Source organism: Mustelus asterias, chromosome 14, assembly GCF_964213995.1.
Source record: "Mustelus asterias chromosome 14, sMusAst1.hap1.1, whole genome shotgun sequence".
Classification (NCBI taxonomy): domain Eukaryota; kingdom Metazoa; phylum Chordata; class Chondrichthyes; order Carcharhiniformes; family Triakidae; genus Mustelus; species Mustelus asterias.
The window spans coordinates 87767745-87794221 of NC_135814.1; the positions used below are offsets into that span (position 1 = coordinate 87767745).

At 44.3% G+C, this 26477-nt stretch overlaps 2 protein-coding genes across 3 annotated transcripts in view; both read left to right on the plus strand.

Annotated features, from left to right (window-relative positions):
- The window catches only part of lancl1 (LanC antibiotic synthetase component C-like 1 (bacterial)), a 683707-nt gene that overhangs the window by 312994 nt on the left and 344236 nt on the right, over positions 1-26477 (plus strand). The gene's annotated exons all lie outside the window — the stretch shown is intronic.
- Positions 2924-26477, plus strand: part of cfap410 (cilia and flagella associated protein 410) — a 43454-nt gene continuing 19900 nt past the window's right edge. Inside the window, exons 1-3 of one of the 2 annotated variants that reach the window (XM_078228812.1) lie at positions 3050-3186; positions 17270-17288; positions 18597-18643. In XM_078228812.1, the coding sequence (XP_078084938.1) occupies positions 3110-3186; positions 17270-17288; positions 18597-18643 (143 nt within the window). In that variant the 5' untranslated portion in view covers positions 3050-3109. Of the gene's footprint in view, positions 3199-17269; positions 17289-18596; positions 18644-26477 lie in introns of both variants that reach the window. The other variant, XM_078228813.1, reaches the window with a different exon arrangement.

The following is a 26477-nucleotide window of genomic DNA, read 5'->3' on the forward strand; positions in this document are numbered from 1 at the left end:
TGTAGTAAAATACATTGACAACGAGGCACATAAAGAGACATGGGGCAGACGATGGATGTTGGCTTTAAGGAGGAAAGATGTAGCAAGGAGGATATCCTTTGGGAGAGACTTCCAGAACTAGAGGCCTTGAGGCATTATCACCAAATTCTGGATGCTCAAGGGTTATTATTAAAGGAATACCAAAATCTTGGTGGGACTGGAAAAAAATTACAGAGATAGGAAGGAGCATAAATATAAGTACAGAATTAAGGAAACTACAGAAATTATTTATTAGACACTGATTGGGCCTCAGTTAGAGGAGCAATTCTAGGTACCACACTTCCAGGAGAAAAAGCTCTAAAGTGGGCATAGAGAGGATTTACCAAAGTGGCACTGGGCTGAGGGATTTATCATAGAATCCCTACAGTGCAAAAGAGGCCATTCGGCCCATCAAGCTCTCTGACAGAGTGTCATATTCAGGCCCTCTTCCCTGCCCTATCCCTGTTATCCCACACACTTACCATGGCTAATCCATCTAACCTACATATCTTGGGACACTAAGGGGCAATTTAACATGGCCAATCCACCTAACCTGCATCTCTTTAGACTGTGGGAGGAAACTGGAGCACCCGGAGGAAACCCATTCAGACACGGGGAGAATGTGCAAACTCCACACAGTGACCCAAGGCTTGAATGAAACTCAGGTCCCTGGAACTGAGAGAGCATAAGAACTAGGAGCAGGAGTAGGCCATCTGGCCCCTCGAGCCTGCTCCGCCATTCAATAAGATCATGGCTGATCTTTTTGTGAACTCAGCTCCACTTACCCACCCGCTCACCATAACCCTTAATTCCTTTACTGTTCAAAAATGTATCTATCCTTGCCTTAAAAACATTCAATGAGGTAGCCTCAGCTGCTTCACTGGGCAGGGAATTCCACAGATTCACAACCCTTTGTGTGAAGAAGTTCCTCCTCAACTCAGTCCTAAATCTGCTTCCCCTTATTTTGAGGCTATGCCCCTAGTTCTAGTTTCACCCGCCAGTGGAAACAACTTCCCTGCTTCTATCTTATCTATTCCCTTCATAATCTTATATGTTTCTATAAGATCTCCCCTCATTCTTCTGAATTCCAATGAGTATAGCCCCAGTCTACTCAGTCTCTCCTCATAAGCCAACCCTCTCAACTCCAGAATCAACCTAGTGAATCTCCTCTGCACCCCCTCCAGTGCCAGTATATCCTTTCTCAAGTAAGGAGACCAAAACTGTACACAGTACTCCAGGTGTGGCCTCACCAGCACCTTATACAGCTGCAACATAACCTCGCTGTTTTTAAACTCCATCCCTCTAGCAATGAAGGACAAAATTCCATTTGCCTTCTTAATTACCTGCTGCACCTGCAAACCAACTCCTTGAGATTCCTGCACAAGGACACCCAGGTCCCTCTGCACAGCAGCATGCTGCAATTTTTTTCCATTTAAATAATAATCCATTTTGCTGTTATTCCTACCAAAATGGATGACCTCACATTTACCAACATTGTACTCCATCTGCCAGACCCTCGCCCACTCACTTAGATTATCTATATCCCTTTGCAGACTTTCAGCGTCCTCTGCACACTTTGCTCTGCCACCCATCTTAGTGTCATCTGCGAATTTTGAGACACTACACTTGGTCCCCAACTCCAAATCATCTATGTAAATCGTAAACAATTGCGGTCCCAACACTGATCCCTGAGGCAGCAGTGCTAACCACTGTGCCACCATGCTGCCCACTTATGCAGAGAGATTGCAGAAGCTAGGTTTATTCCTCTCAGAGTGAAGTTTAAAGGGGATATGATAGTGATATTTAAATGAAGTGTTTTGATGGAATAAATAAGAAATTATTTCCAATTCCAGTGAGGTAAGTAACCTTACAACAAAGATTCAAGTTTACTGATAAAAAGACTAGAGGCATTGGTCTTGACAACTGAAGTCGTGGTAGCCTTTGTTTTAAGAGGAGTTTTTTTTTAAAGCAGTGAGTTATGATCTGGAATGTACTGCCTGAAAAGATGGTATAAGCAGATTCAATAGTAACTTTCAAAAGGGAATTGAGTAAACGCTTGATGGGGAAATGTATGATCACCGGGAAAAGCAGGGAAAGCTATTTCAGAAGAATCAGTATAGGCAGGATGGGCCGAAAGATCGCCTTCTGTGTTGTATTCATGATTCCAACTTGCTCTACAGTCCCTGCCCCTTTAACAGTGCACTGTATCTTTTAATGATATTGACTTGGTCCCTGCCCCTTTATGTGTTAGTACAGACCCTGACCCTTTAAGTGTTGGCAAATTCCCTGTCCATTTAAGTATTGGTCCAGTTCCTGCGCCTTTCAGTGCTGGTCCAGTGCCTGTGCCTTTAAATGTTGGTTCAGTGCCTGCCCCTTTAAGTGTTGGTCCAGTGCCTGCACTTTTAAATGTGGATCTGGTGCCTGTCCCTTTCAGTGTTGGTCCAGTACCTGCCCCTTTAAGTGTTGGTCCAGTGCCTGCCCCTTTAAGTGTTGGTCCAGTGCCTGCCCCTTTAAGTGTTGGTCCAGTGCCTGCACCTTTAAGTATTGGTCCAGTTCCTGCGCCTTTAAGTGCTGGTCCAGTGCCTGTGCCTTTAAATATTGGTTCAGTGCCTGCCCCTTTAAGTGTTGGTCCAGTGCCTGCACTTTTAAATGTGGATCTGGTGCCTGTCCCTTTCAGTGTTGGTCCAGTGCCTGCCCCTTTAAGTATTGGTCCAGTTCCTGCACCTTTAAGTGCTGGTCCAGTGCCTGTGCCTTTAAATATTGGTTCAGTGCCTGCCCCTTTAAGTGTTGGTCCAGTGCCTGCACCTTTAAGTATTGGTCCAGTTCCTGCGCCTTTCAGTGCTGGTCCAGTGCCTGTGCCTTTAAATGTTGGTTCAGTGCCTGCCCCTTTAAGTGTTGGTCCAGTGCCTGCACTTTTAAATGTGGATCTGGTGCCTGTCCCTTTAAGTGTTGGTCTAGTACCTGCCCCTTTAAGTGTTGGTCTAGTACCTGCCCCTTTAAGTGATGGTCTAGTGCCTGCCTCTTTAAGTGTGTGCGGCGGGCGGGGTTGCGATGGTAACATTGGGCCGGGTGGTTGCTCGCTTTGCCCGGTATGGCTCTGAACAAGAAGCTGGTGCTGTCCCGGGCCAGAGCCTCCGACCTGGACACCGTCAGGAAGCTCAACTGCTGGTGAGTGAGTGAGTGCGGCCCCGGCCCCGGCCCCGGAGCCCCGCTCTTTCCTGCTGCCCGGGGCCGCTGCTGAGGGGGCGGCAGCGGGACACTCACCCCGCGGTTACTGGGTGTCAGTAACTAGTGATCGTACCGGGAATTAACTACCGCTAACGAGTGTAACCACTGCTAGCTGTTCCTTACCCAGTGACTGCTGCAACCTACTGTTACCCCATAGCAACCAGGCTAATCCCTTCCGTTATATTAACCCTAACTATGAGTGTGATCCAACTAGTAACTGCTCTCATCTCAGCACACACTTAACTATTTAGTATAATTCAACTAGTAACTTCCAGTGAAGTCTGTAACCTAGTAAGGATATATATTTATTGGATAGTAGATCCTGCTTGACTGATATTGAATTTATTGATTTAAGTAACAGAGAAGGTTGATGAAGAGAATACAATGGGGACATTGTCTAAATGGATTTTAAGAACGCCTTTGACAAGGTACAACATAAAAGGCTATTTAACAAAATGGACGTCCATGGAATAGGATCAGTGTCAGAACATAGAACATAACAGCGCAGTACAGGCCCTTCGGCCCTCGATGTTGCGCCAACCTGTGAAACCAATCTAAAGCCCCTCTAACCTACACTATTCCAATATCATCCATATGTTTATCCAATGACCATTTAAATGCCATTAATGTTGGCGAGTCCACTACTGCTGCAGGCAGGGCATTCCTTACTACTCTGAGTAAAGAACCTACCTCTGACATCTGTCCTATATCTATCACCCCTCAATTTAAAGCTATGCCCCCTCGTGCTAGCTATCCCCATCCGAGGAAAAAGGCTCTCACTATCCACCCTATCTAATCCTCTGATCATCTTGTATGCCTCTATTAAGTCACCTCTAAACCTTCTTCTGTCTAACGAAAACAACCTCAAGTCCCTCAGCCTTTCCTCATAAGACCTTCCCACCATACCAGGCAACATCCTGGTAAATCTCCTCTGCACCCTTTCCAATGCTGCCACATACTTCCTATAATGCGGCAACCAGAACTGTACGCAATACTGCAAGTGCGGCCGCACCAGAGTTTTGTACAGCTGCAACATGACCTCATGGCTCCGAAACTCAGTCCCTCTACCAATAAAAGCTAACACTCCGTACGCCTTCTTAACAACCCTATCAACCTGGGTGCCAACTTTCAGGGATCTATGCACATGGACACCGAGATCTCTCTGCTCATCCACACTACCAAGTATCTTACCATTAGTCCAGTACTCTGTAATCTTGAATCTTCTTGGTGTATTAAATGGTAGGAATGGCAGGATAAAACATTGACTTAAAGTAGAAAACAGCAAATCGTGAAAAAAAATCATGGTAAATGACAATTTTTCAAGAATGGAGGATGGTAGACAGTGAAATTAGGAAAATAAACCTGCAGGGCTATGGGGATAGAACAGGAAAATGGGACTGGTTGGATTGTTCTACCCCATGGATCTTCCAAAGATATGCAGGCTAGGTTGATTGGCCATGATAAATTGCCCATTGGTGTCAAGGGGATTAGCAGGGCAAAGGTTCTGGGGATAGGGCCTGGGTGGGATTGTTGTTGGTGCAGACTCAATGGGCTGAATGGCCTCCTCCTGCACTGGAGGGATTCCATGAAATGGACTCTTCCTCTCTCTCTTTTCTCCCATTAACTAGTGTAATGCTGAGCAGTAAACACTGTGAGCTCACAGTTTAGTGTTATATGGCCAGTAACAGTTATTGTTGACTTTATTCTTCTTTGAGTGTCTTGCCTTGTTTCATCCCCTTACCTTTAATTTAAAATCCTCCCTTGCTATTGCTCACTCAAGTACTATAAATGTTATCGCCCAGACTATTGCCACTGCTTTCTGCTCTCAAACCCTGCGCAAAGTGACTTTTCAACCTCTGTGATTTCGACTTCCAACTCAAAATATCAGGCCCTTTCTCCTCTGCGCTCATTACATATTTTAATCTTGTATTAATATAGACTCGAAGTGAAGTTCACAACTATCTCTTTAACATTGCCATCTGGCATAGCCTCACTATATCCATCATTTTAATCAGGTGGCTGGCCATCTCTGACTGCTTCCTTGTATCACTGCTGCCATGGGCGGCATGGTGGCACAGTGGTTATCACTGCTGCCTCACAGTGCCAGGGACCTGGGTTCGATTCCCGGTTTGGGTCACTCTGTGTGGCGTCTCCACATTCTCCCCTGTCTATGTGGGTTTCCTCCCGGTGCTCCCTCAGTCCAAAGATGTGCAGGCTAGGTGGATTGACCATGATAAATTGCCCTTAGTGTCAGGGGGACTAGCTAGGGTAAATGGGTTATGGGGATAGGACCTGGGTGAGATTGTGGTTGGTGCAGACTCAATGGGCCGAATGGCCTCCTTCTGCACTATAGGATTCTATATCTACGTCCTTGCCCCCAACTCTATTCCTTCTGTGTTGCCCCAAGGAATTCACTTCCCAATTCCCAACTGTCTGGCCACTGCTCACCATGACATTCCTATAGTTACTGATCTGCTCAACCACACCCTCACCTCCATCTCTGACATCATAGAACATTACTCTCTGTCACTCTGAATCCTCCCCCTGGTACAGCCCTCTTCTCCACTTTCTTTAGTCCAAGGGATGTGGACTTGATGGGATATGATAGGTTCAGTCATTCACTGATTGGGCTAGGTTCTGAAGAAGGGCCTTATTGGATTTGAAATGTTAACTCCTGTTTATCTCTGTTTTTTTTCAGTACTTTCTGATTTTATTAAGCACTATCGGGTCCTGTTCTCGTTTGCTAAAACTGCTCATTGTTCCAGGAACATCCTGGACTGCAAAGATAATCCCCAACTTCAAACTCCCTTTTCTTTCCAAAGTCCTTGAATGTGTTGTGCATCTCCTGTTTAGGCCCATCTTTCCTGGAACTCTGATTGAAGCAGCTTCCTACTCCTGTCACAATAGAGAAATAAGTCTCAAATGACATCCTATGTGGCTGACGGAAGTAACCTATCCCTCCTTGCCCTTAACCTCCCTGTAGCCTTTGACAAGGTTGACCACACCATCCTCCTCCAACGCCTCTCCACTACTGTCTAGGTAGTTGGGTGAGCACTCGGCTGATTCCATTCTTACCTATGTAATCTGCTTCTTTTCGCACTCCTACACTGTTAACCTCTGGTGTACCCCAAGGATTTTTTTGGCTCCCTCCTATTTCTCATCTACACGTTGCCCCTTAACATCGTCATCTGAAAACTTAGGCTGAGATTTTTGCAGAGATGTGAAGACGACATGGATCTTCCAAAATTGATGGGATCTGGTTCCCGAAGTTCCACCCCATAAGACCTCAAGATGTAGGAGCAGAAGTAGGCCATTCGGCCCATCGAGTCTGCTCCACCATTCAATGAGATCATGCCTGATCTGATATAATCCTTAACTCCACTTTCCTGCCTTATCTCCATAACCCTTGATTCCCTTACTGATTAAAAATCTGTCTATCTAAGCCTTGAACATAACAACCCAGCCTCTACAGCCCTTTGTGATTAAAGAGCTCCACAAGTTCACTACCCTCTGAGAGAAGAAATTCCTCCTCATCTCTGTTTTAAATGGGCAACCCCTTATTCTAAGATTATGCATTCTGCTCCTAGACTCTCTCACAAGAGGAAATATTCTCTCGGCATCTATCCTGTCAAGCCCCCTGAGAATCCTGTATGTCTCAATAAGGTCACCTCTCATTCTTCTAAGCTCCAGTAAGTACAGGCCCAAGCTACTTAACCTCTCCTCGTATAAAAATCTCTCCATACCTGGACTTCTCTGGACTGCCTCCAATGTCAGTATATCTTTCCTTAGATAAGGGGACCCAAACTATTCACAGTATTCCAGGTGTAGTCTAGCTAGTGCCTTGATTTTAGCAAGACTTCCCTATTTTTATACTCCATCCCTTTTGAACTAAAGGCCAGCATTCCACTTGCCTTTCCTATTACCTGCTGAACTTGTATGCTAGCTTTTTGTGATGACCAAGGAACCCCAATTCCCTCTGAGCTGCAGCAAATGCTCTGCTATTACATCCTTTATAATGGACTGGACAGAAGTTAAGCTAACTTGCCTATAGTTTCTTGTCTCTTTCCCACCCCCCTTTTTTTTGGAATAAGGTAGTTTTTGAATCCTCGGGGACTTTTCCAAGAATCCTTAAATTCTAGTAGATTACTACCAGTACATCCACTATTTCTGTGGCTATTTCCCTTAACACCCTGGCATGCAATCCATCTAGTCCAAGGGATTTAAGGGCCTTTGCCATATTATTTTTTTCTTTTAGTTTAATACTATCCTTAACTTCCATGGTTGATTTGTCCCCTTCCTCACTGGAACATAGCTTTCTTGTGAGTCATGAACTATTTTTATAAACATCTGCCACTGTTTAACCATCTTTTCTGCTAAACTCCTTCCATTCCACTCCAGCCAACTTTGTCCATATTCCTTTTATAATTACCCTTATTTAAGTTTAACACAGTTGTTTCTGACCCAAGTTTATCACTCTCAAACTGAATGTTAAATTCTACCATGTTATGGTCACTGTTTCCTAGTGGATCTGAGATTGTTTATTAAACCTGCCTCATTACACATTATGTGGAGATGCCGGCGTCGGACTGGGGTGAACACAGTAAGAGTTTTAACAACACCAGGTTAAAGACCAACAGGTTTATTTGGTAGCAAATACCATTGGCTTTCGGAGCGCTGCTCCTTCGTCAGATGGAGTGATCTGATGATCACTCTTACTGTCATTACACATTACCAGATCCAAATAGCCTGATCCCTGGTTGGATCAATTTTCAGTCCCATTAATTTCTCCACTACCAGTTTTTTACTAATACTTATTTCTTTCACTTTCTCATTGCTTCGAGTCCCTTAGTTCTCTTGTATTTCTAGGAGTTTTTTGTATCTTCTCCTTGATGACAGACACAGATCTTCAGGTCTCCGGATAGAAGAGAAGAGATGTATCCCAGAAGATCCACAATGGGACCCATTAGGCCATGAGAACTGGGAACAGGAGTAGGCTATTAAGCCCTTCAAGTCTGGTCTGCCATTTAATAATATCATGGCTGATCTAACACTCAAAGTCCACTTTCCAGCCTTATCTCTAACCCTTAATTCCCTGTTGATTCTTGAAAATGTTCAAGGACTCGATCTCCACCGCTTCCTGGGTTAAAGAATTCCAAAGATTCACCACTCTTTGAGAATTTTTTTCTTAAATGAGCACCCCCTAGGCCCTCTGATCCTACATTCTCCCATGAGTGGAAACATCCCCCCAACATTTACCCTGTCTATCCCCCTGAAAATCTTGTATGTTTCAATCATGTCATCCCTCATTCTTCTGAGCTCCAAGGAGTACAGACCTAACCTGTTTAATCTTTCCTCATTTGGCAGTCCCTCCATGCTTGGAATCCTCCTAGTAAGTCTCCTCTGTACTGCCTCCAATGATATGTATTTCTTAAATAAGGGGATCAAAACTGGATGCAGTATTGTAAATGTGGCCACACTATTACCACGTACACTGCAGCAACTCCTCTTCACTTTTATGCTCCAGCCTCCTTAAAATAATAGCCAGAATTCCATTTGCCTTCCCTATTATCTTCTGCACTTTAATACTGGCTTTCTACATTTCATCTCCAAAAGCTCTGCGAATTGCCCATGAAGTTTGAACTTCCATGAATAACTCTCCTGCTCACCAGGGCTCTCCGAAAAAGTCTCCAACTCTTGAGGTAGAGTCAGAGACTTGGGATGGTTTGGACTTGCTTTCCAGAATAGTTGCCTAGGAAATGTTAGACCGGGAAAATCCTGGTCTAATGCTGGGGGGTTAAACACAGGTAACTATACAATGACAGTGACTCCCGCCTCCCCTCTAACTACCTCCTGACCTGCTGCTGGCCCCTTATCCTCATCCCCCGTGCGTGCACGCACCCTGACTAGGGCCCGCTACATGACGCCCCACAGACCATCTCCCGACTCGACTCATAAGCACCTGACCCGACTAGCCTTCACCATCTGACTGCCTCCCCCTCCCCCCCACAAACCACCCCCAACCTGACTTGACGCGGCCCCCACCATCCAACTCCACCACCCTGTTTACTTCCTGCAGAATTCCCAGTCACTTTGTTACTTCGAGACCTGATTATTCAAATGCATTCCTGGTCAACCTCCCATTTTCTACCCTCAAACTCTGCTGTGTCCTAAACTGGCACCAAGTCCCATTTCCCCTATCACCCGGGCCCTCATTCACCAACATTGGCTCCTGGCTAAGCAGAGCCTTGATTTTTAAAATTCTCGTCCTTGTTTTCAAATCAAATCCATGTCTGTAATCTCCTATGAATCCATAATCTGCCAAGATTCCTGTAATTGTGGCCTTCTGAGCATCTCCGATTGTAAATTCTCCACCACTTGTGGCTGTACCTTCAGCTGTCAAGATCTTGATGTCTGACACTCCATCTCTAAATCTCCCTGCCTCTCTACCTCGCTTTCCTCCTTTTTAAGTTGCTCCTTAAACATTACCTTTTTGACCAAGATGTTAATCTGCCCTAATATCTCCTTAAATGGCTTGGTTTCAAATGTTACTTTATAATGTATCTGGGGGGCCTTGGGATGTTTTTATTTAGATAAAGCCATTATATATCTACAAGTGGTCGAATACTGTAATCCAGGCAGTCAGCAACATCATCCTGCTAGCAAGCCCTGCGATCGAGGGGGCCGTCCATCCTGACTGTCTTCCCCTCTACCGCGGCTACGTTCACGGCCAGGTGTCCCTGGAGAGGGAGCATGCGGTGTCCACGGGCGAGGTTGACGCTTTCCGCGCCCGCTGGGCACCGCAGGGGTTGGGGTGCATTATTGACCCCAATAATCACATTTTAATTTGATGTTTTTAAGTTTCCTTTGTACTTTGATTTCTGTTCGGGCTGTTCCCCCTCCTTTTTGGGGAGCTGCCCCTTTTACTTTGTCCTGATTTAATCTGAGTTTGTTTACTTGTTTTGGTTTGACCTAAAAAGAGGGCAAGCCCTGCAAGTACAATTTCCTGCATTGCAGCAGTGACTATGCTTCAAAAAGTACTTAGTTGGCTGTGAGGTGTGTTTGAGACATCTGCTGGTTGTACTACATGAATGCAAGTCTTTGTTTCAAAGTAACCCGTTCACTAACTACTGCAATGTGACCAGAAACTAACGTGATCCCATCAGGAACTATAGCAGTCATTACGATTCCTCATAACCTTAAGCTGGAATTTGCTGGGAGAGGGATAGGAATTTGCTGGGAAAGACAAAAATCTTCCCCTCTCGGCTCACAAGAGTGCAAGCTAACAAAGGCAAACTGGCACCTTACTGAAGAGTGGGAGAAATAGTGTATCTCCTTTTAACTAAGAGATTTAAGCATTAAGAAATTAACAGAGGAAAATCAGTGACTGGATGTTCCTACTTAGAAATTTATAGAAGTTTATGTAATCCAAAAAATAATAGGAATCTTTTCATAGGAATTAAACACATTATAATTGTCCATAATTGCAGCTGTCATAACTTGCAGTACACTGTTGGAGAACTCACACATTACAGTTTTCCAGATTGATGGTTTAATAGCTGATCTGTCCTTGTGAATTTTTAGAGATTGACTTCTAATCGTCAACCTTTCAAATCTAACACTCAATTTAAATGAGAACTCGTATGTTTTTGCATTACCTCATCCAATTGTTGTCATAATTCCACTCCAACAGGTTTATTTGGTAGCAAAAGCCGCACAATTGTGGAATTGTGAACAGAATTGTGAACAGAATTCCCACTCACCTGAAGAAGGGGCTTGGAGCTCCGAAAGCTTGTGTGGCTTTTGCTACCAAATAAACCTGTTGGACTTTAACCTGGTGTTGTTAAACTTCTTACTGTGTTTACCCCAGTCCAACGCCGGCATCTCCACATAATTCCACTTCAACATAAGCCACAAATTTATGGTCTACCGTGACTCATTTGTTGATCAATTTATTCAACTTGAGTTACGGAGGTCCAGCAGTTGTTACTTGCCTTATGCGAGTGTATTCTTGGAGGAGTTGATTCTGCAGAGCTGAAAGAACCGTGAGGCTGAGATGAAGCTTGCAGTCACAGTGCTTATCGCTACAGATCACTGTCAACTTCTCATTCACAGTGAACACTTTAGTAAAAATGAAAGTGACATTTGAAGCCTTCAAGCGGGAACTCAATTGCTAGGCAAAAGGCAGGAATTCGAGAAATTAAAATTACTAGACATGAGTTTACGGACAATTGATGTGCAAAAAAAAAATGTTGTGAAACCTGTAGGAAGTTAACAGTGAAATGCCATTTTAATGAGGCTAACCACAGATTGTCTCGTAACTTTTGATTTGCCATTTCCAGTGTACCTCTTCCTCCCCTCAAGTGGTTGGGTTGCCTGCACATTAAGAAAAACATATTATTCTCTCACAATTATTTCTTCAATTAAACCTGTTCCTCTGAAAGACTGTTGTCCCATTGTCTGTCAATCCAAACTGCAAACATGTTTGAGATGAATAATGGGGTGCACGGTCACGGCAAGGTGGCACAATGGTTAGCACTGCTGCCTCACAGTGCCAGGGACCCAGGTTCGATTCCAGCCTTGAGTGACTGTGTGGAGTTTGCACATTCTGGGGAATTAATAACAGGAAACAAGGAAGGTTTATGATATGTATTTTGTATCTGTAGAAAACATAAAAAGCATCCCGATGTGGGCAAACGGGAGGGAGGAATTTAGAATAATCACTGTCACTGGAGGAAAAATACTGGGGAAACTAATGAGACTAAAGGCTGACATCCTCTGTCTGCATCCTGATATTTTTAAGGAAGTGGATGCATTGATTATAATCTTCCAAAATGTCTATAGATTCTGGTAAGGTCCCAATGGAATGGAAAACCACAGATATTCAAGGAAGGAGAGAGACAGAAAGCCTAACATCAGTCATTATGAAAATACTGGAATTCATTATGAAGGATGTATTGGCGGCACAGTGGTTAGCACTGCTGCTTCACAGCTCCAGGGACCTGTGTTCGATTCCCGCCTTGGGTCACTGTCTGTGTGGACTTTGCACATTCTCCTCGTGTCTGTGTGGGTTTCCTCCGGGTGCTCCGGTTTCCTCCCACAGTCCAAAGATGTGCGAGTTAGGTTGATTGGCCATGTTAAAATTGCCACTTAGTGTCCTGAGATGTGTAGGTTAAAGGGATTAGCGGGTAAATATGTAGGGATAAGGAGGTAGGACCTGGGTGGGATTGTTGTCGGTGCAGACTCGATGGGCCAAATGGCCTCCTGCACTGTAGGGCTTCTATGATTTCTAAAAACGCGGAGTCAAAATGGTTTTGTAAATGAGAATCTATGTCTGACAAATATATTGGAGTTCTTTGAAGTAACGAACAGGGTGGATAAAGGGTAACCAGTAGATGTAGTGTATTTAGCTTTCCAAATGGTATTCATTAAGGTGCCAATAAGGTTACTACATAAGATGAGTGCTACAATAGCTCCTGGGGTTGGGGGGTCATTAGGGGGAGGATTCGTTTTGTAACCAGAAACACAAAACTGTGATAAATGGGACATTTTCAGGTTGGCATACTGAGTGTTGCCACATAGATCAGTGCTGAGTTATTGTTGTGAAGCAGATTATTATACAAAATGATGTCAGGAGACCCGGTACAGAACAATTGTTTATTAGCCAATGCATCGGAAGAGCAGAACCTCGGAGAAAGATTCTGAGGCAGACTCCCGTGAAGGTTGCATATATTTATACCATGCTTCACACGTACAAAGACATTGTTTAAATTTCCATCTAACAATACATATAGGCTTTACCAAAATAGAGACATCTTGTATTCATCACATTTATCCTTGTCTGTATTACACAAAGTGCTGTCTCTTGCTGTCTGATTCAAACTTCCCTATTTCTAAAGAAAAGGTCAGCTGGCACAGTGCTTGCGGTTTGAAATTCTGCTGCCTTTAATGTTTACAAGGTGCTAACCTTTGTAACAGAGGGGAAGCTGGTTTTCTGTAGCCATCATTTTCTTATTAATTATTCATTCCCAAACCTCATTACACAGTCCTATTAAAACCTCAATCTTCGTCATTTTTATTCTCTCAAAATGATAGAGAATTGCCAGACAGATTATCCTGTAGGAAAATGTAAATCCACCATAGTGGGAAGGATAGAAAAGCAGAGTATTATTAGAGAGTCGCAGAATTGTTATAGTACAGAAGGAAGCCATTTGGCCTATCATGTCTGCACCGGCTATCTGAGATGAGTTAAGTTCCATTCTCCTGCTTTCTCCCTGTAACTCTGCACATTTGTCCTCTTGAAATAACAGTCTGATGTGTGGAGTTTACATGTTCTCCCCGTGTCAGCATGGATTTCCTCCAGGTGCCCCAGTTTCCTTCCACAGTCCAAAACTCTGCAGGTTAGGTGGATTGGCCATGTTAAATTGCCCCTTAATGTCCAAACATGTGTAGGTTAGATGGATTAGTCATGGTGAATGTTCACGGTTATAGGGAGAGAGCCTGGGTAAGACGCTCTGTCAGAGTTGGTGCAGACTCAATGGGCCGAATAGCTTCCTTCTGCATTGTAGGGATTCTATGATTCATAATTCCTTTTTGAACATCTCGATTGATCCTACCTCCAGCACATGCTCAGGCAGTGCATTCCAGCCGTTTACCACTCGCTGTTTTCTCTTTGTTTTTGCGAATTATTTAAAATCTGTTCTCAATCCTTTCACGAATGGGAACAATTTTTCCCTGTTTACTCTGTCCACCCAAGAGAGTGAGAATTAAGGTATGGAACTCTGGGAAAGAGGCCAAGAGGTTCTTGAGCAAATTAATATAGGGACCAACAAGGTATTGGCAGGCTTAAAAGTGGACAAATATCCAGGTCCAGATGAATTGTGGAAGGCAAGGGAGGAGACTGCAGGGGCTCTGATCCAAATTTTTAATTCCTCTTTGGCCACGGACAGGTGCCCAAGGACACGAGAACAGCTGATGTAGTTTCGCTATTTAAGATGGGTCAATGGTAGGAAAACTATTGGAGAAAATTCTGAACCATCTCAACTTGGCATTTGATGAGGGATAATCAGAATGGCTTTCTCAGAGGGAGGTCATGCCTAAATAATTTGATTGAATTTTTTAAGGAGGTGACCAGCTGTGTAGATGAGGGAGTGCAGTTGATGTAGTTTATATGAATTTCAGCAAAGCCTTTGACGAGGTACCACACAGGAGACTTATAAAAAAGACAAATGCACATGGGATACAAGGTAATTAGATAAAGTGGTTGCAAAATTGGCTCAGTTGTAAGAGGATGATGACAGAAGGCTGCTTTAGTGACTGGAAGCCTGTGTCCAGTGGCGTACCACAGGGATCTGTGTTGGGAGAATCGAGAACTAGAGGAATCGGCTTCAAAATAAGGGGCAACCATTTAAGACCAAGATGAGGAGAAATGTTTCTCTCCCTGGGTCATTAATCTTTGGAATTCTCTTCCCCAGTGGAGACTGATTCTTTGAGAATATTCAAGGGTGATTCGGACTGATGCTTGATCTGCGAAGGACTTGAGGCTATGATGTCAGGCTGGAAAATGAATTTAAGGCTGTAATTAGTTCAACTATGATCTTATTGAACAGTGGTGTAGGCTCAAAGAGCCTACTTATTCCCCTACTTGTATTCGATAAGGTTTCAGTAATCACTTTAAGTATCAACATTACAGCTTCTGTGTGGGATTGATTTTATTGAATTGGATTATTTGCACTACTTCATAAAAAGATTTATAAAGTGCCTTCCATGACTACAGGATGCCACTATTGTAAGAAATAAGAGATTGCTGGAATGAAGGAAATTAGAAACAAAACATTTGACCTTCAGCTTTTCAGGTACTAGCAACTGAGTTGTCCAACATTTGAAAAGCTGAGTGAGAATTGTTGGATCTGGAATCTCAACCCCACTCCTGGTACAGAGGTGTGGCACGGTAGCACAGTGGTTAGCACTGCTGCTTCACAGCTCCAGGGACCTGGGTTCGATTCCCGGCTCGGGTTGCTGTCTGTGTGGAGTTTGCACATTCTCTTCGTGTCTGCGTGGGTTTCCTCCGGGTGCTCCGGTTTCCCCCCACAGCCCAAAGATGTGCAGGTTAGGTTGATTGGCCAGGCTAAAATTGCCCTTAGTGTCCTGGGATGCGTAGGTTAGAGGGATTAGTGGGTAAATATGTAGGGGATATGGGGGTAGGGCCTGGGTGGGATTGTGGTCGGTGCAGACTCGATGGGCCAAATGGCCCCTCTCTGTGCTGTAGGGTTTCTAAGGTGTTGTGCCTGCCGCACATCTGTTTTAACCTTATACGATGGACAAAGAACCGCGAGTAGACGTCTTGTTAGTACGACCAATATTTATTTAAAACACACAATCAATCATCACCCACCCAACCAACAATAAGTTATCTTACAGAAAATACTAGAGTTCAAGTCCAATACAAGACCTTGACTTAACTTTGCGTGACTGGCAAATACCCAAGCAGATATTGGCCTTTATCTGTGCGCTGGTCTCGGCCGTCCTCTCCGTAGTCTGGTCTGGCACTCTGGCTCTGGTCTTCGTTCCTTCTGGTATGGTGGCTCTCCTCGTGTTGGTCGTTGCTGGCGACGGTCACCATTGTTGTAGCTCGTTCATGGGGTCAGAGAGAGAGAGAGCTGCTTCTGTTGTGCAGAAGTTTTTATCCCTCCCTGGTTTTGTGTCCTTTGTGGGCGGCCTCCTGAATCTTGTCAATCAATCGATCAGGGCTTGATCACCCTGATCGATAAGAGTCCAATCAGGTGCTGCCACACCAATCTCTGGGTGTGCCATGCCTGTAGGTGCTGGAGGCACATAGGTCACATACTTCCCTCCCAAATAAGGGGTTAAGGTAAACAAGTATGTTTGACCAGAAAGTGTCCATTGTCTTTGGCGTGGCCTATTTCCTGTGTATTCACCCGTCTGGGTTGCAGCCTGTTTATCTCTGTCTTTTAGGCTGCAGCTTGTCGTTTTAGTTCTTGCCCAATTGTCCCAGAGTGCTTTACAAATCGCCATTTTAGATGGCCTGTTTGGCCACAGAGGGTGGTGTGCAATCGCATTTTAATAGGGTACTCAAAGATGTGGTGCCGTTTTGGTGAGGCTGGTGGTGAAAAAACACCCAACCTCAATCACCCTGTGGCGATTCACAATTGCTGAGGTATCTCTTACCCACACACAAGTTCCTGGGTTATTGACACATCAATAACTGAGCATTGGTCCCATGTATTTTTTCACCAAATTCTGGCTCATGTTGTTTGCAACCTATTAATCCAATTTGATCACCTGTTTGGATCTCAATTTTAAACTAGTTTTGGAGATGACACATGCTGTTCTATTATTACTTTTCTTCATTTGACAATTATTCTACTTTAAAATTTTATTTGCATTCAATTGTTTAGAATATTGTATAAATTCATACACAAGAACTTGGAATGGGCAATTCAGCCCCTCGCGCCCGCTCCACCATGTAATACGATCATGGCTGATCTGGATTCAGCCTCAACTCCAATTCCTGCCCATTCACCATAACTCTTCAACCCGTTACTAATTAAAAATCTATCTCCATGTCACGGCGTCCACTGCAGTCTGGAATAATGAATTCCACAGACTTGCCATCCTTTGAGAGAAGTAGTTTCTCTTCGTCCGTTTTAAATCTGCCACCCCCTTATCCTAAAACTGTGATCTCTCGTTCTAAATTGCCCCACAAGAGGGAATATCCTCTCCACGTCTACCCTATCAATCCCCCTTATTTTGCGTACCTCAATTAGATCTCCTCTCATTCTTCTAAACTCCAGAGAGTAAAGGCCTAAACTGCTCAATCTTACTTCATAAGACATACTCCTCATCTTTGGAATCAGTCTCGAACAAAAATAATGAATCCATTGTAAACTGGTGATGCTAGTTCCTAGCTTAAGTGACAATGCAAGTTATATCCTAATAGTTTCTGTACAAATTCTGTCTATAATTGCAATAATTCCTTTAAGTGAAATTTTGTTTCTTGTTACAGGGGGAGTAATCTGAAAGATGTAAGTATTTTTTCTCTGTCTCCTGTATTTACCTTGATCACTGCAGTGTGATGTTTAATGTACAATATATTGTTTTTAGAAATTACAGGATATTAATCATTACCTGAAAAGAGATCACATTCTTGAATGACCATGCTTTTATCTAAACTCGGACAGGAATTTACTCGTGAAAATTAAAACAAAAAGTAGAAGTGAGCATGTCGAGTACAGCTGCTCTTTATAAAAGAACAACTCTTTGGGGTAACTTAGGAACACTCATTTTAAAGGTTGTCTTTTCATGAAGCTTGCATAAATGAATAATGCTTATAATTAAACCAGAGGGAGTGGGGTTTTGTGCAATGTTAAGGAGCAGGTGGCGAGATACGGCGAGAAGGTTCACAGTTTTGGTTAAGGGCTTTGGCGAGACACTGGGGTGGAGGGACCTGGTGAGCTGTAGGGATCTGGTGATATGGCAGAGTGGAGAGACACAGTGAGGTGGTTATTGGTCATGGGCTAAAGTTGACGGTTGTGATTGGTTCTATTGCTCAAGGGTTGGGATATGGTGAGATCACTTTCACAGTAACTTCATTGCAATGTTAATGTAAGCCTTGCCTTGTGACTAATAAACTAACTTTAAAGTTTTTTTTAAAGTCGTGTTGCTGTAATCGTACCCCGAATCATCCTCCATGCCACCCCAGAGCATTCTCAATGCTCACTTACCCAGTATCCATTCGGTCCAGAACTCATGAGCCATGTAATAATTCTGGCAAGTCTGAAACTTTGGGGGGGTGGGGGGGGCCTCTCACATTCTCATAAAACTGTCAATCAAACACAGGCAGTGAAAGTCCATTGAATGAATTTTTAAACCTTCTCAACACCTCTCAATCTTGTCCAAATAAGCAAACAGCTATTGAAAAACCACATCAAAGAACAATAAGCTTCTTATAAGGCCATAAAGCTGTCAATCAAATAAAGGCAGCAGTCTCCTTCAAGCCCTGAAATCAGCGTATAAACAAAGAGGAGGGTCTTGAAAGGTTTGTAACTCGAGGTGGAAAAACCTCCTGGTCGAAGTGAACGTGTCTCTGGCCACAATTGTTCGAACCTTAATGGTCCTTGAGGACTAGAGATACAACAGTTGCACCCCTGTTCAAAAGAGAGAGCGATAAACCTGCCAACTACAGCAAACAACCGTGTCTGTAAAAAAAAAAAGTCAAATCCAGGATTTATTTGCTGAATCGCTTTGCTTGTGCATGCACAATGATTTGTGTCATGGGTTATTAAAAGTGGTTTACAATGACTGTCCTAACTGTGTATACTTTTACTCCACAGCTCTCTATATTAAGGGAAATGCCCAACATAGAAGTGATTACGTTAAGGTAATAATAACGCATGCAAGGCTGATGCGAATGATGAGTGGGATCTGACTGTGTGATGGTCAGCACCTGAAAAATTTCAAATCTTGTGCAGGAGCTTCCAGTTTCCGTTGCCAATCCTTAGTTAACTCTCAGCTGGGGTGGTGGCGGCGCACCACAATTGTTTAGGATAGTGTGGCTAACATTAGGCAGTGTTCTTCCTGATTAGGTGCATTGACCCGAACAGGCGCTGGTGTGTGGCGACTAGGGGAATTTCACAGTAACTTCATTGCAGTGTTAATGTAAGCCTTACTTGTGACTAATAAATAAACTTTAACAAAAGAGAAAACGCTGGAAAATCTCAGCAGGTCTGGCAGCATCTGTAAGGAGAGACGACATTTCGAGTCCAGATGATTCTTTGTCAAAGCTGAAAGGCATAGAAAGTGGGAGATGTTTATGCTGCAGGTGGAGGGAATGAAAGATGAGTCAGAGCCACAGAAACCAGGGGAAAAGACTGCTAATAGCTGTCCACAGAGAGAATAAAGGATGTGAATGGCCAAACGGCAGAGAAGCTAAAATGAAGATGTTGGGGAGGCGGGTTGAGAATGGGACATTTGTTCCAATGATCCACCTTCCAAAGTGGTGCTTCTAATATGTGCTCCTTTTTCCTCAACCGTGGATTCCCATCGACAGTTGCCGACAGGGCCCTCAATAGCGTGCAGTCCATCTCCCGCGCCATGACCCTCACTCCCAGAACAAGGATAGATGCCCTTGTTCTCATATTTCACCTCGCCAGCCTCCGCATGCAAAGCATAATCCTCCGCCATTTTCGCCAACTCTAGCGTGATGCCACCATGAAGCACATCTTCCCTTCACTCCCTCTGTCAGCATTCCGCAGAGACCGTTCCCTCCGGGATAACCTAGTCCACTCCTCCACTATATCCCGTCACTCATGGAATCACAGAAGGTGTAACACCTGCCCCTTTACCTATGCCCACCATCCTTTTATTCTCTCTGGGGACAGCCATTAGCAGTCTTTTCTTCTGGTTTCTGTGGCTATGACTCATCTTTCATTCACCCTCATAGAATCATAGAAACCCTACAGTGCAGAAGGAGGCCATTCGGCCCATCGAGTCTGCACCGACCACAATCCCACCCAGGCCCTACCCCCACATATTTACCCGCTAATCCCTCTAACCTACGCATTTTAGGATTCTAAGGGGCAATTTTTAACCTGGCCAATCAACCTAACCCGCACATCTTTGGACTGTGGGAGGAAACCGGAGCACCCGGAGGAAACCCACGCAGACACGAGGAGAATGTGCAAACTCTACACAGACAGTGACCCGAGCCGGGAATCGAACCCAGGACCCTGGAGCTGTGAAGCAGCAGTGCTAACCACTGCGCTACCGTGCCGCCCTGCAGTATAAATATCTCCCACTTTCTATGCCTTTTAGCTTTGACAAAGGGTCATCTGGACTCGAAACATCAGCTCTTTTCTCTCCTTACAGATGCTGACAGACCTGCTGAGATTCTCCAGCATTTTCTCTTTTGGTTTCAGATTCCAGCATCCGCAGTAGTTTGCTTTTAAACTTTAACTTTAACTTGATTCTAATACAATGCAATGACTAGCCACAGGTGTGACTACAGCAACATGACTTTAGCCACAGGATTGGGATGATGTTAGAGTAAAGCAAAAGGATGAGGAGGGAGATCTTCCTGACAGTATGTTCTTAGTCCACAGGAAGGAAGCAGTGCAGGATCTGGTGCTGCAATGTAGTGTCTGGAGGGGGATTACTTGGGTAAGAGTAAACACCATATCATACAATTTTGATTAGTAATAGGACAGAGTGAGAAATAATCTACATTCAAACTTCCAGATTAGACTTCAATGAGATGAGAGACAGGGTGGCACAGTGGGTGATCTTTCAAGGAGGGAAGTTTTGGGTACAGGCTGGTACATTCCAAAGAAAAAGGGTGAAAGGTGGGGGAACTGAAGTCAGGATTTTTTGGATAACTGGGATAGAGCATTTGCTAAAACAAAATAGATGTGTGATGCATATCAGGTGAATTCTTCAAGTGGAAACTAGACCAAGTGCAATAAATTGAGAGGGCAAGTAAAGAGGAAGATGAGACTAGCAAAGAGTGAGAATACGTTGGCAGTTAATGAGACCCAAAATCCTTCTACTGGTAAGTGAATGTTAGTAATATATTTTTAACACGTGCAGGGCATGCTAGAAAACTTAATGAATACTAGTACCATACTAATTAAGGGAGCGGAAACTGACAAAATATTAGCAGAAGCGGAGATACTAAAGAAAATCAGTGGAGTGAAAATTGATGGACCATAAGACATAGGAGAAGAATTGGGCCACTCGAGCCATCGAGTCTGCTCCGCCATTCAATCATGGCTCATATTTTACTCCGCTGATATTTTACTCATCCCCATTCTCCTGCCTTTTCCCCATAACCCCTGATCTTCTTGAGCAGGAACCCATCTATCTCTGTCTTAAAGACATTCAATGACCTGACCTCTACAGCTTTCTGTGGCAAAGGGTTCCACAGATTCACCACTCTCCGGCTGAAGAAATTCCTCCTCATTTCTGTTTTAAAGAATCATCCCTTTAGCCTGAGGTTGGGCCCTCTGGTTCTAGTTTTTCCTACTAGTGGAAACATCCTCTCCATGTCCACTCTATCCAGGCCTCGCAGTATCCTGTAAGTTTCAATAAGATCTCCCCTCATCCTTCTAAACTCCAACGAGCACAACGCAGGGTCCTGTTTTACCATTGCGTCGCGCCCGTTTTCGGACGTGAAAACATGATAAAGTTGGGTGTGAGGCCATTAATGCGATCCGTGCCCACGTCTGCGTAGATGGCCACTTTACTGATAAATTTGGGCGGGCAAAGGCCGTGATCCGATTCGCGCCCGAAACGGGCGCAACGGCGATTTAAATTGGGTGGCACGGTAGCACAGTGGTTAGCACTGCTGCTTCACAGCTCCAGGGACGTGGGTTCGATTCCCGGCTTGGGTCACTGTCTGTGTGGAGTTTGCACATTCTCCTCGTGTCTGCGTGGGTTTCCTCCGGGTGCTCCGGTTTCTTCCCACAGTCCAAAGATGTGCGGGTTAGGTTGATTGGCCATGCTTAAAAAATTGTCCCTTAGTGTCCTGGGATGCGTAGATTAGAGGGATTAGCGGGCTAAAATATGTAGGGACATGGGGGTAGGGTCTGGGTGGGATTGTGGTCGGTGCAGACTCGATGGGCCGAATGGCCTCTTTCTGTACTATAGGGTTTCTATGTTTCTATGTAAATGCATTTACATGCATTTAAATTGAATTAATAAACTGCCCGCCCTCTTAACATGAATGCTAACATTGCATTTGCCTTCCTAACTGCCAACTGAACCTGTACGTTAACCTTAAGAGAATCTTAAACAAGGACTCCCAAGTCCCTTTGTGTTTCTGATTTCCTAAGCATTTTCCCATCTAGAAAATAATCTATGCCTCCATTCCTCCTTCCAAAGTCCTCACACTTTTCCACATTGTATTCCATCTGCCACTTCTTTGCTCACTCTCCTAACCTGTCCAAGTCCTTCTGCAGCCCACTTGCTTCCTCAATACTACCTGTCCCTCTACATATCTTTGTATCATCTGCAAACTTAGCATAAGACCATAAGACATAGGAGCGGAAGTAAGGCCATTCGGCCCATCGAGTCCACTCCACCATTCAATCATGGTTGATTTCAACTCCATTTACCCGCTCTCTCCCCATAGCCCTTAATTCCTCAGCAGCAGTGTCTTCAGTTCCTTCCTCCAAAACGTTAATGTATATTGTGAAAAGTTGTGGTCCCAGCACTGATCCCTGAGGCACACCACTAGTCACCGGCTGCCATTCTGAAAAAGACCCCTTTATCCCCACTCTCTGCCTTCTGCCAGTCAACCAATCCTCTATCCATGCCAGGATCTTGCTCTTAACTTATTTAACAGTCTCCTATGCAGCACCTTATCAAAGACCTTCTGGAAATCTAAATAAATCACGTCCACTGGTTCTCCTTTATCTAACTTCCTTGTTACCTGCTCAAAGAACTCTAACAGATTTGTCAGACGTGATCTCCCCTTGACGAAGCCATGCTGACTCAGTCCTACTTTATCATGCACTTCCAAGTACTCTGCGATCTCATCTTTAATAATGGACTCTAAAATCTTGCCAATAACTGAAGTCAGGCTAACCGGCCTATAATTTCCTTCCTGCTGCCTCCCTCCCTTCTTAAACAGTAGTGTTACATTCGCTACTGTCCAGTCCTCTGATACCCTCCCTGCCTCCAGTGATTCCTGAAAGATCACCAGCAATGCCTCCGCAATTTCCTCAGCTATCTCGTTTAGAACCCTGGGGTGTAGTCCATCCGGTCCAGGTGATTTATCCACCTTCAGATCTTTCAGTTTCCCCAGAACCTTCTCCTTGGTGATGGCCACTACATTCACCTGTGCCCCCTGACTCTGCTGGAGCTCTGGCATCCCACTGGTGTCTTCTACCGTGAAGACTGTTGCAAAGTAACTATTCAGTTCCTCTGCCATTGCTTTGTTTCCTGTTATTACTTCTCCAGCCTCATTTTCCAGTGATCCAATGGCTTTTTTTTTTGCCTCTTACCTTTTTATATATTGAAAAAACACTTCCTATCTTTTCTATTACTAGCTAGCTTACATTCATACTTCAACTTCTCCCCCTTTTGCTTTTTTAGTTGTCCTCTGCTCACTTTTAAAGGCTTCCCAATCCTCTGGCTTCCCACTAATCCTTGCCATTTTGCTTTTTCTTTTGCTTTTATGCTGTCCTTGATTTCCTTCGTCAGCCATGGATGCCTCATCCTCCCTTTAGCAATAACCACTGTGCTACCGTGCCACCCTTTAGGGCGGCACGGTAGCACAGTGGTTAGCACTGCTGCTTCACAGCTCCAGGGACCTGGGTTCGATTCCCGGCTTGGGTCACTGTCTGTGTGGAGTTTGCACATTCTCCTCGTGTCTGCGTGGGTTTCCTCCGGGTGCTCCGGTTTCCTCCCACAGTCCAAAGATGTGTGGGTTAGGTTGATTGGCCATGCTAAAAATTGCCCTTAGTGTCCTGAGATGTGTAGGTTAGAGGGATTAGTGGGTAAATATGTAGGGATATGGGGGTAGGGCCTGGGTGGGATTGTGGTCGGTGCAGACTGGATGGGCTGAATGGCCTCTCTCTGTACTGTAGGGTTTCTATGATTTAGCATGTTTTCTCCTCCTTGGGATGAATTTCTGTTGTGCCTCCCGAATAACTTTCAAAAACTCTGCCATTGCTGTTCCACTGTCTTCCCTGCTAGGCTCCCTTTCCAATCAACTCTGGCCAGCTCCTCCCTCATGTCTTTGTAGTTACCTTTATTTAATTGTAATACCGTTACATCTGATTCCAGCTTCTCCCTCTCAAACTGCAGGGTAAATTCTATCATATTATGGTCACTCCTGCCTAAGCGTTCCTTCACCTTAAGTTTCCTAATCAAGTCTGCTTCATTACACAGCACCAAATCCAGAATTGTCTGTTCCCGAATAGTCCAAAAAACCATCTCTTAGATAGTCCACAAATTACTTTTCTTGGGATCTACTACCTACATGATTTTCCCAGTCCACCTGTATATTGAAGTCCCCCATGATTATTGTAATATTGCCTTTTTTATATGCCTTTTCTATCTCCTGATTTATTTTCTGCCCCACATCCTGCCTACTGTTCGGGAGCCTGTACATAACTCCCATCGGGGTCTTTTTACCTTTGCGATTCCTCAACTCTACCCACAGAGATTCTGTGCCTTCTGATCCTATATCGCTTCTTGCTATCGATTTAACTTCATTCCTTACTAACAATGCAACCCCAACCCCTGTGCCCATCTGCCTGTCCTTCCGATAGGACACATATCCTTAGATATTTAGATCCCAGCCCTGATCCCCTTGCAGCCACATCTCTGATGCCCACAACATCGTACCGGCCAGTTTCAATGTGCGCAACAAGCTCATTTACCTATACGGAACAACGCCCTAGTCCTGCATTTCCCACCTCCCTTCTCATGCTTGTCACCTTTTTTGCTCTGCCTGAGGTTAGATCCCTGCCATCTTCTGTACTCTCTGTTCTAATACGTGGTCTGGAAACTTTATTAACCTCTCCTGAGCCCCCAGCTCCATTGACCTGCACTTCTACCCTCTCCTTTAACTTTGATTTTCTAATTCTCCATACAACTGAACCATCCCCCCCACTATTTAGTTTGAAGCCCTAACTACAGCCCTAGTTATACGATTCACCAGGACTCTGGTCCCAGCATGATTCAGATGAAGACTGTCCCAACGGAACAGGTCCCCTCTTCCCCAATACTGGTGCCAATGTCCCATGAATTCAAACCCATTCCTCCCACACCAATCATTGAGCCACGCATTTATCTCAATCTTATTGACCCCGTGCCAATTAGCTCGTGGCTCAGGTCCTTTTTGGTCCTGCTTTTTAATTTGGCTCCTAGCTGTTCATACTCCCTTAGCAGAACCTTTGTTCCTGTTCTACCTGTGTCATTGGTACCTACTGTGGACCATGACAACTGGATCTTTACCCTCCCACTCCAAGTTCCTCTGCAGCCCAGATGAGATATCCCGAATCTGAGCACCAGGCAGGCAACACAACCTTTGGGATTCTCAATCCTGGTCACAGAACAGTGTCAATGCCCCTAACTATACTATCCCCAATTACAACTACATAGGCAGGATATCCTGTAAAGATTTGGAGTGGATAAGTCACCTGGTCTGAATGGCTTGTATTGGGAGATGGCGGCGTAATGGTAATGTCATTGGACCAGTAATTGAGCAGCCTAGGTTAATGCTCTGGGGATATGGGTTCAAATCCCACCACAGCGGCTTGTGGAATTTAAATTTAATTAACAAAAAAAATGAAAACTAATCTCAGTAATGGTGACCATGACACTAACATTGGTTTTTTTTTTTAAAACAACAATCATTCAGTTCACTAATATCCTCTAAGGAAAGAAATCTGCCATCCACCTGGTCCAGCCTGCATGTGTCTGCAAACACACAGCAATGCCCTCTGAAATGGCGTCTGAAGCCACTCAGTTCAAGGGCAATTAGGGATGGACATCAAATGCTGGCCTTGCCAATGCTGCCAACATCCCATAAAAGAATGCATTTAAAAAATGCCAGGTTGCTAAGGCCGTGGGAATAGTGATATTAGAAGGGCTTCCAATAATCTTCCATAGGCACTATAAAGCTTTGTTCAGTCCACGTTGCTTCTGTTTCTGATCGCTGCATTTTGAAAGGATGTGAGGGTGCAGAGGAGATTTATTAGACAAGTTCCAGGGATGGGAGATTTTAGCTAGAAGAAAGGAAAATAAAGACTTGCATTTTTATAGCAATTTTCATGACCACAGGACATCTCAAATCGCATTACAATCACTCTAGTGATGCAGGTAATAAGGCAGCTAATTTGAGCTCAGCAAACTTCCACAAACAGCAATGTGACCATCTATTTTTAGTTGACTCGTGTTGATTGAGGGATAAATATTGACCAGGGAAACTCCCTTACTCCTGTTCCAATGAGTGCCATGGGATCTTTTATAGCCATTCCAGCAGATCGATGGGGCCTCTATTGAATACCTCGTCTGAGAGATGGCTCCTCCAATAGTGCAGTGCATCCTCAGTGCAGTGCATGCTCAAAACCTGGAGTGGGATAAGAATTTGGGATCTTGTGGTCGAGAGACAAGTATGCTACCACCTGAACCATGGTGATGCATAGCAGCATAGAAAATATGAGTAGACCATTTTATCATTCGGGCCTGCTCCGCCATTCAGTTTG